At 40.9% G+C, this 10,462-nt stretch overlaps 2 protein-coding genes across 2 annotated transcripts; both read left to right on the top strand.

Annotated features, from left to right (window-relative positions):
- Positions 1-341: 341 nt before the first annotated feature.
- Positions 342-2,391, top strand: LOC108136391. Its single transcript, XM_017257502.2, has 2 exons — positions 342-842; positions 1,449-2,391. Exons 1-2 carry the CDS (start codon positions 455-457, stop codon positions 2,105-2,107), a joined length of 1,047 nt encoding a protein of 348 aa, XP_017112991.1. The 5' UTR covers positions 342-454; the 3' UTR covers positions 2,108-2,391.
- A 776-nt stretch (positions 2,392-3,167) lies between these two features.
- On the top strand, positions 3,168-9,984 carry LOC108136621 (scoloptoxin SSD14). Its single transcript, XM_017257940.2, has 4 exons — positions 3,168-3,453; positions 7,087-8,292; positions 9,168-9,408; positions 9,481-9,984. Exons 1-4 carry the CDS (start codon positions 3,449-3,451, stop codon positions 9,766-9,768), a joined length of 1,740 nt encoding a protein of 579 aa, XP_017113429.1. The 5' UTR covers positions 3,168-3,448; the 3' UTR covers positions 9,769-9,984.
- Positions 9,985-10,462: the final 478 nt, after the last annotated feature.

Below are 10,462 nucleotides of genomic sequence, written 5' to 3'. Positions count from 1 at the left end.
TGTACATTTCAATAGTGCGGAAAACAAATGTTTTATATTATCTGCAAAGTTATAGCCCATCGATTTATGGCATTAATATAAGGCTGATATTTCAATTTCAAAAGTTATGACAATTATTAGAAACACTTTTTAAATATTAAAAAAAAATTAAAAAGCTAAATTTAGTTTAATAAATATAAATATATTTAAAAAGCATTTCAAACCACACACAAAATTTAACAATTTGTCTTTTAATTAAATGGATTTAAAAGCTCTTTCTTTTAATACTTTTACTCTTACTAATGTTTATCAAAAAATGTTAACAGTGATTATCACTTTTTAGTTTCCCAAGCACCCCATGGGGCTAACTTCATTCCAGGATTCTAGCCCTCCGGATCAGAATTGGTTTCACACCGACTGACATCGAGCTGAAGCGCTAAAGCTGGAAAACAAAAAAAGCACATACACACGCGAGATGAAAAAGCCTCAAAAGGACACAAAAGTGAAGCGTGGCAAGCGCCACGCCCACACTCACACCCTTCCCAAGGCTCAGGGGCAGAACTTGGCGGCGGCGGAGGTGGAGAACGCCCGCAAGGCGGTGGAACGCAAACTGATCTACCTGTCCGAATCCAACCGGGCAAACGCCCCAATCCGTCCGGGGAAACGCGGAACGGGCGGAGCGGCAGTGGGCGGGGCAGGGGGCGTCGGCTCAACTGACCACGGAGTCCATCGACGCAAGCACGCCAAGAAGCCCCCACCACAGGTGCCACCTAAACCACCCAAACCACCCAAGGTCCAGGAGGAAACGAGCTCTCAAGAGAAAGCGGACACGTACGAAAAGCGGACACGCGGTGGTTACAATGGTGAGTGATTCGGTTTTGGGATTCGGTTTTCCATGTGATCTTGGCAATGAGCAAGGCTACGGTCACCAAATTTGGTATGCAGCCGGAAATAGTATGGTATTACGGATTTAATATCCAATTTAAAGTCTAAAGACATAGAGAGTGCAAGTTTTTCAAAGATCTGTAGAAACAGTTGTTTAGAGATCTCTACGAGCATCAGATAGTAATACATTATATTCCATAATATAACCATTATCTATAGGTGTTCTTAAGACAAATAATATACTAGTTTTAATGTAGGCGTCTGAACTTATATATAAATCTGACATCTTAAAAAATAAAAAAATCTAAGTATGTTTTCTTAAGTACATAGAATTTTGTATAGAAATATACAGAACTTATTATTCAGATACTACTACAGTAACCTACAAACCCATAAAATATGGTGTTCTTAGGGATCATAATATCATATGAAACTTTTTTTAATACTTTGGTATGTGGCTTTTTTAAGTGGTAATTATTTGTTTTTTAAAAATATTTAATAATATGTTGGTATTCGCTTCAATATTATTACATTATCTTATACACCCTTTTTAATTTTTTAAATAATCTATAATTTCTCAATAGTGTATCTGCAATCTCCGCGCCGCAATGGTTTGACGCCCCGGGATTACGAGGCCGAGGCGGCGCAGATGGCGGCCCTGCTGGCCGCCCATCGAACTTCCAGCGGGACGACGACCAAGCCCGGCCAACAGCTGAAGGATGAGGGCAAGGAGAGTGCTCAGGAGCTGGGCAACTATGTGCAGCATCACCATCACCAGCTGCCCAGCTACTCGTGCCGCATTTGCGGCGCAATGTTCCACATCCGATCGCTGCTGGGTGCCCATCGGTACACCCACGACCATGACTTCGAGGCCCGCTTCCGGGGACGACGCCAGCGGGGCAGCGGCACCGCCGGCAGTCTGTGCAAGTTCTGCGACCGCAAGTTCGACCTGGAGCGCACGCTCCACATCCACCAGCTGAGCAACTGCAAGCAGATACCGCCGCAGCAGCACCGCAAGCTGGCCTTCACGGAACTGGCCCACGAGAAGAAGGCGCCGCTGCCCAGTTTCCAGCGCTGCACCCAGCACTCCCGTCACTCGGATCACTCGAATCACTCGAATCACTCGCAACGCTCCCATCGTCGCAAGCTGGGAAACAGGAACACCACCAACGTCAAAGCGAAGCAACAGCGGCTCCACAAGACCATTCTGCAGGCGTCGGCGGTGCACGAGCGCTGGCGCTAATCCCGGCCAGAATCGATCCGACCACTCGGCCAACTGGACCAACGCTTGCAACCCAAAAAAAATACATAGTTAAGTTAAGCAGACGTAGCCCTACTCAGCACCCAATCACTCTGGCGTTGAATAGTCACACTCAATTTATTGCGGCCAATTACAACTAAATTGAAAGTCTCTAATAGCATGAGCAAAGTCTTATACTAGATAATCATAATACCATGATTAAAAGTAATCATCGAAACCTAAGAACTGTTAAAATTGGGAAATATATGATCTGTGATCTAACAATATGTAGCCACTTGTTTTGTTTTAAATATTGATTTATTAATTTTATGTTTTAAAAATAAGCCATTAATCATTTAAAAATGATAATGATAATATAGAAAACATTAAAACATAAAAATGGAAAAAGACTCAAATAATTTTTTTGAAATCGATAAGATTATATCTAATTATAAAGAAATTTACGAATAAAATAGATGATTAAATACAATTGTATAAAATACCAATAAGCATTATATATTATTAATTTGGATGGATTCAAATTTAATAAAAAAAACGCATAAAAAATAACATTTCATAAAAAAAATTAATTTTATTAGCTATTAATACAAAAACAAAGATTATATATAAATTTTGTTGAATCAAAGTGGAGTTGTTTTTTGTTTGTTTATATTTTTAGCCAATGCTGTTTGTAGTTTTTTTTTAAGTTGGCTTTAATTTCGATATTTAAATCGAGTTTGGCCTCTAAAATCGATACGATATTTGTGTATCGGTGTCAATCCAATTCCAATTCCAATTCCAGCCAGATTCCAACGCGTCAGCAGCGCTACCTTGCTGCCCGAGCTTTGGCGGTCAAGCTCAAAGCCGATTGCTCGCTCTCTCGCTCTCTCGCTCTTTCGCTTTTGGTCTCTCGCTTCGAGGCTCCACAGTTCCACAGCTCCACAGCTCCACTGTTCCAGCGTTCCAGCGCTCCAGCGCTATCTCTTTTGCTCTTTCGATGGGTCGTGTGCAGGGAATATACAGTTAGCATCGAAAGAGAGGCGATGTGCTCGAGCTCCAGCGGATTAGCGCCATCAGTCGATCAAAAGTGGTGCTCGCAGGCGGGAGCTGTTGGAAATCGAACGGAACATTATTGGCATATTGTTGGCCCCCAAAATTCGCAGATCACTTCTTCTTCGTTTTTATCTGTTGTTAATATTTTTTGTTTAAGTGCTTTTGATACTTGTTGTTTTTCTGTGTGTTTCTGTGTTTTTTGGCCAAGGCTTCCAACATTTGCCAATTTTGCTTTTAAATTTTACCTCTTTGTAAATACACCTATATCATTCGCTGCGGCAATCACGTAAAATGAGGTAAGAATGGTGACAAACAACGGTAGATATAAATACAGTCGGACTTCTGTAACTTGAAACACTAAGAGTTGTAATCACGTAGATAATATAAAATATTTTAAACAGTTTATTCGGGACCAAATACAAAGTAATCCTAAAATCTTGTTCAATTAAAATGCAAACAGAATTTGTATTTTATATTTGTAAAAAGTACATCAGAGTGTTATAGTATTTTAAAATGTTTCTCATTTCAAATAATTTTAATCTCTGAATCAATCAAACTGCATAATAACTTTTCAATAGCTAAGTTTGAGTTATAATAGGTAAAGCATATACAATTTATAGCCTACCCCATATAGATATTAAATGCAAGCTGGAGCTTGACACTTCAATTAAAAACGATCACCTGGCATTTCACTTGTACAAATATCATGTCCCAAAAGCATTTGAAATTCAATAGGGGTCAAAAACCAGTTATGGGCCTATAACACTACATTGTTGGACTCATTTATTTTTTTTAACTATACGATTAACCTATGACGAGTCCAATGAGCAATGAATGATGAAAATTTAGCAACTTTTAAACTTAAAAATTAGATAAATAGAGAAATTATTTTTCTATGTGATTTGTAATTCAATCATTTTTAGTTCCGCCAGTCAGGAAATTGCAAACATTTTACACGTTTTTGCTAAGGCAATAACATCGTCACAGAAGCGATAAATTATCATTGTTCCACTTGTGTAAATATGAATGTCAGCAAAAACCAAGTTGAACACATTGTTTTGTCACATTAAGCATTTGACGTACAAAGGAAGGCGAAAAAGGAAAAATAAAAAATAAAAATAATTGAAACATCAAGTTTGTATCTGTGTTACCCGTAGTTTAGTTGCCAAATTAGATTTTCGCAAGTCAGTAAATTTCTAGTATTGAGTAAGCAAACAGATCGTGACTATTAGCAGGCTAAGTGAAAGCTTCTTTCGCACGATATCGTTAAGTAAATTAAAGAAGGGATTTTTCAAATTACTAGGAGATCAAATCTGGTCTACAATATATCATATTTGGCGTCTTATTTAAGTGCATATTAGTACTATAAATGCGCATTTGCGATATTCCAGAGTTCGTTTTAAGAGTTCTGCGCAAGTCCATTCTTTAGATGGGTTCGCAGTTTATCAAAACGCTGTCGAAAGTCGGCAATTAGCGGGTTTAGCGCTTGATTGCCACGCTTTACGAGACCCCATAAGATATAGTACATGGCTAAGATATGGCCGCTCGTAATGGGAATGAAGTTTATGACGGCCGAAGAACAACACGGGAATTCTTTGAGAGCGTTCATTCAGCTCTGTTTTATGGATGCGACGCGATATCGTTTTGAATAAAACACTTGTGGAGCTTGTGCCTGTGAATACGACAATTACGGGATTGATTTGCTGGCTAATTACGTTGAACGCTTATAGCTAACGCGCTAAAAACTGGTTTCTAATAAGCGCATAACCCCGGTATATATGATATTTGCATAATTCATGAGAACCGCAGCGTAATTATTGGTGGGAATGACCGTGAATTGCACGGGCTTTATTTGGACACAAAACTCTATCTATGAGTTGCCGTACCATCCGTACTACATATTTATACCCACTTTACTATTAACACCTGCCAATCGGCCAAGAATGACTTTCGTTCCTCCCGGTAACGTCAACACAGAACTATACTTAATACTTTTTTGTGCGCTCTGCGGCAATAGCGATTCAATTTTGATGACGGAGCAGAAATGCCTAGCAGACTGATAAATAGAAATTCGTTTTCGGTTCCCTGATTGGAGCTGTTTACCTGAGATCTCCCCTTCGATAGATTCTGTAATTAAAAGATGTTTTCACTGTGCATACCAGCGAAGATCACATTGTATCTTATCATAGGGCATCCGAAAAGTGTCTTGTGATCACTTTTTTTCGGCTTGCTAGGTAAATTGGTCTTTCTATTTTAATGTTTCCATTTTATCATACTAGGAAAACTTAATACATAGATTTTCCATTCTCTTCCTGAACTTTTTGCCTTTAATAAATGTTATATCATGATCCCATTCAAGTACTCAGCCATTTAACAATTGCCACTTGAGGTGCGCAAACAATTTGATCACTTTTTATCAGTTGTTTAAAGATCGCTTCATAATCAAGTGCACACACATATGATTATTTTGTGGACCCAATATATTAAGGAATTTTGGTTCAAAGACCATCCCCATAAACTTTTACAGTTCTTTGACTTTGGCATTCCCGAAAAGGCCACCATTGATAAAGACGGATAAAGGGGCTTTAATCCTAGCCGACGGACTTATCGCAGGACCAATCAGCAATTGAAACAACTGCAGGCGGCTTTCGATCATTTGAAGTCAATAGAATGCTACCGAAAGCCATAAAAATACTTTATAGATATAGCGTATCGTAAGGGCAGTCAAAAGAACCTGAATGAACCGATGGCTCTTATCGTAGCCTGGTATACCATATAATATGCAGATCAAGTTAGTAAGCTTATGGGATGATTCGACGAAAATGGTTTTTGGAAAGTGCTCCTCGAGGATCTTAATCAGTAGACGGGTTGCGATAATCGTTCGTATTGGTGCCAAATATTTGGCTCCCAAATTTTTGGGCCGTGACAGGCACTAAATAGAAATATTTGCCACTTTCCCCCCTGATAAATCTACGTTAATTATAGAAAATTGCTTGTTAATAGCGCTTGAGTTTTACGATCATTGGCCTGTTGGCGTTTTTATGGCCCGCTATCGGAGAACACTCCAATATAGATAAGCCAGCCGTAGAAGGTATGTCCGGACTCATCCGGTACGTGTAAATGGACGTGCCCTGCCTCGGTACAACGGAAATTCCCTTTGTCATGGGACACTCCAGCTCCAGAGAGCAGGGCAATCATTCACACGCCACAGATGGGGATTTTATAATGGGGGCGCTACTGACTCTTGAGATAGTTGTTTTCATTCACCTTGTTTGCAGTTGGATCGAACGCAATGATTCGGCTAATTTGATTTAACTGGACTTCAATGGCCATAGATTACAGTCCCTATTATCATGTTGGCATGTTATTTTTATCTTATCCATCTTGGACACTCTTTGGTTTAACAATTGTTTTACTTGATATTTGTATTATTATTATTATTGTATTATCAAATATAAATATCTTAAAAAAAATTTTTTTTTTTTTTAAAGAAAAACTATTGAATTTAATCATAAGATAAAGATAATTTGGATATAGATTGAATAATAATATTATTTGATATCCGTTTTATATAACTCTAATTTAAAATTATTATAATTTTTTTTTTTTTTTTTTTTACCAGTGTGCCAGTTGTTTTTGAAACCCTTTTAATTATTTAGTGTTCAAAAATAGAAGGATATACTTTGTCTTGATAGGACTGACACATATAGCAGGGTATTACCTATTTCGGAGTGGAGTGCGATCTAATGACTCGGCGATTCCGATAGCGGCGTCGAAATCGAAATCAAAGCTAATCGGCAGTGCCGCCACCGCTCCACTCCACTTGACCAGCCCAACGAGCTCTTCAGTCTCGAGGGTGTGATGACGATCGCAGATCGCAGATCGCATGGCTGATGATGATCGTTTGTACTTGTTCTATATGCTTACAGGATAGTGTGGAGTATGAAGCTGTTCCTATGGCTGCTACTGGCGGCCGTGATGGTGACGGCTTTGACCTTGGGCCTGGTCCTTGGATTGCGGGATCGGGATGGGCGGTATGTCAGTGGAGCCGTCGTGTCCAACGGCATCGGATGCGCCGCCGTGGGCGGTGATGTGCTCACCGATGGCGGATCGGCCGTGGACGCCTCCATCGCCACGCTCCTGTGCGAGGGCCTGCTGTTGCCCCACTCGATGGGCATTGGCGGTGGCTTCGTGGCCGTCATCTATACAAGGAGCACGCGCAAGGTGGAGACCCTGATTGCCAGGGAATCGGCTCCGGCGGCTGCCCACAAGGACATGTTCGTGGGCCAGTCGGAGATCACGGGCGCCTGGGCGGGCGCAGTGCCCGGCGAGATTCTGGGCTACTGGGAGATGCATCGTCGCTACGGCGTCCTGCCCTGGAAACGTCTCTTCGAGCCGGCCATTAAATTGGCCCGCGAGGGTCACGTTGTGTCGCGCTATCTGGCCTCTGCCATTCGGCAAAAGATTGCGAATATCCGGGCGGATCCCGGCCTGTCCTCCGTGTTCCTAAACGAAAGTGGCGAGGCCTTTGTGGAGGGGGACTTCATGAAGCGCAGTGCCCTGGCGGACACGCTGGAGCGGATCGCCGAGAACGGGGCCAAGGAGTTCTACGATGGCGGCGAGACGGGTCGCAAGTTCGTCGAGGACATCCGTGCGCTGAACGGCACCATCACGGAGCAGGATCTGCGCGACTACAAGGTCCGCTGGGAGAGCGATGGCCATGTGGCGGCCCATGTGAGCAACAGCTACACGCTCTACTCCACGCCCATGCCCAGCAGTGGGCCGGTGCTGACCTTCATCCTCAACCTGATGTCCGAACTGAACACGGACAACGAGGAGATCTACTGGCAACGCGCCGTGGAGGCCTTTAAGCATGCCTACGGCCAGCGGACCAATCTGGGCGATATGTATGCCGATCCCGTGAACGGGGAATCCATCAATGGGACGCTGGAGCGGATGCTGCAGCCAGAGTTCCTCGAGAGCATCAGGAAGCTGATCCACGACGACCGGACGTCGCAGGAGTATCTGGACTATGGCGCCAACTTTACCGTGGAGGAGGACCACGGCACCGCCCACATGAACGTCCTGGCCACCAATGGAGATGCCGTCTCCATCACCAGCACCATCAATAACTAGTGAGTGAAATGATTTTATTACTATTGCTATTATTTATTTAATTTCAATTTGTTTGTTCTTTGGACTGATAATGCCCCAGTCACTTTGTGATTTATTTGTCTTTATCAATTTATTTATTTCATCTAACAATCTTTGAGTTTTCAATTTCGTTATTTCGACAACACTTAAATTACTTATCTGGCTAAATAATTGAATATATGTAGGAAAAGTACAAATGATAATTTATTAAATTATCTTATCCCACGAGTTTCTCATGCAATTAAAAGTTAATTGCCTAAATTAATTAATTATCTATTTGTGTTTACTCTGTTTGGATGCAATTTACAAAGTACTTTAATTATCTCATAGCTTTTTGTTAGTTTGTATTTATAGTTGTTAGTTAACTAGACATACTAAAAGATACTTTAACCGCAAAGGGTTTATAGAAAAGGTTATCGATTTCAAAAATTTATGAAAAATTGTTTAAAAAAATGTAAACATAATCGATGCATCCTGTTTTAACTGACAAACTTCTTGTAACATTTTTTAGACCATTGTTATAGTAACAGAAATTATTAATGTAAATTAAGTAGGTTATAGTTTAATAGTCCTTTGGTTAGATTTTAAAGTAGTGTTCAATTGACTTTTTAAATTAAAAATCCATGATCAGAATGGTTGCATATCGTTATTTACGCTCTGATCAAACCAGATTGACTCTTGGACAACGTTGTTTTTTGTTTTTAGTTATATAATATTTAGTTTTTAACTTGTAACATATTTATTTTGTAATAACAAAGGTTGTAGTCTAAAAGATCCGCTACAGGATTATTATAGTTTCATACAACATATCTTTGTCACCTTGAATTGGATTAACTCGGCGTCTACTCCTCCTTAGTTTTGGCTCCAAGGTGGCCTCTCCGCAGACGGGCATCATCCTGAACGACGAGATGGACGACTTCTCCACGCCCGGCGTGATCAATGGCTTCGGGGTGCCCGCCTCCCCGGCCAACTACATTTATCCCGGCAAGCGGCCCATGTCCTCGATGAGCCCGTGCATCGTGGTCGACCAGGATGGCAATGTGCGTCTGCTGGTCGGAGCAGCAGGTGGCACCCGCATCACCACTAGTGTGGCAGCCGTGAGTATTTCACACGAGTTTCTTCGTTGAAGATTGAATTTTAAAATGGAAACGGGATTTCCAAATGGCCAGGTGATCATGAAGTATCTGCTGCGTGGCGAAACCCTCGCGTCGGCGGTGAACGACGGCCGTTTGCACCACCAGTTGGCTCCCATGCGCGTCAGCTACGAGCAGGAGGTGGACTCCAGTGTCAGCTCCTATCTGCAGCAGGTGGGCCATGTGATGTACGAGGAGCCCGCCGGATCGAGTTTTGCCGCAGTCACCGCCATCGGAGCTCTGAACCAGCCGGAACCCTTCTACGATCGCCGTCGCATCGGCAGTTCACTCACCCTGGCGAAAACCAACAAGATGCAGCACTAGATTGGACTGCCAGTGATTTCGTGATTCCGTGATTCCGTGATTTTATTTATTGAACTTAGTACGTAGTCCGTAGTCCGTGGGCCAGTGTGGATGCCCTGTAAATAATTGTTAACAGTATTTCGAATAGAGAGTGTCTTCGAAAAATTTGTTTTATGTAAATAACAGGCTGTGATTGCCCAAATAGCCAAATAAATGAATTTGCATTTTGATATTGTACTTAACTTGGCTCTTTCTAATTATAGTGGGCAGGTTTAACATCAGGTGACTTGCAAAGTAACGCATGATAGATTTTCTACCACAAAATTGATCATAAATTTTTAAAGTTTTTAGATGAAGGCAATTGGAAAATTGACAATTATTTGTGGGTTTTTAAAGTACCGGAAATAAATCATTACAATGTTAAAAACCGCTTGTGTTCATAATTATATTATTTAATTCCCGTGAAATACCGTTCTTAAAGCTAAAATATCGATTTATTTATTACAAACTATTTATGCAAATTAACGAAGTTACAGTTCAAAAGATAAGATATTTGATAGATAGATATTTATTTATTTATTTCAAATATAAAAATATATACTTCAAAAGTTTAATGAAATATCTTATTAATATTAATTGCTACTTTTTGGCTAAAATCAAACGAATACATAAATGGTATTGACTTATCAGAATTTAGTCCCCAGAAAATACCGTT

This window comes from Drosophila elegans, unplaced genomic scaffold, assembly GCF_018152505.1.
Source record: "Drosophila elegans isolate 14027-0461.03 unplaced genomic scaffold, ASM1815250v1 contig_149, whole genome shotgun sequence".
Lineage (NCBI taxonomy): Eukaryota > Metazoa > Arthropoda > Insecta > Diptera > Drosophilidae > Drosophila > Drosophila elegans.
This window is presented reverse-complemented; position numbering and strand designations above follow the sequence as displayed.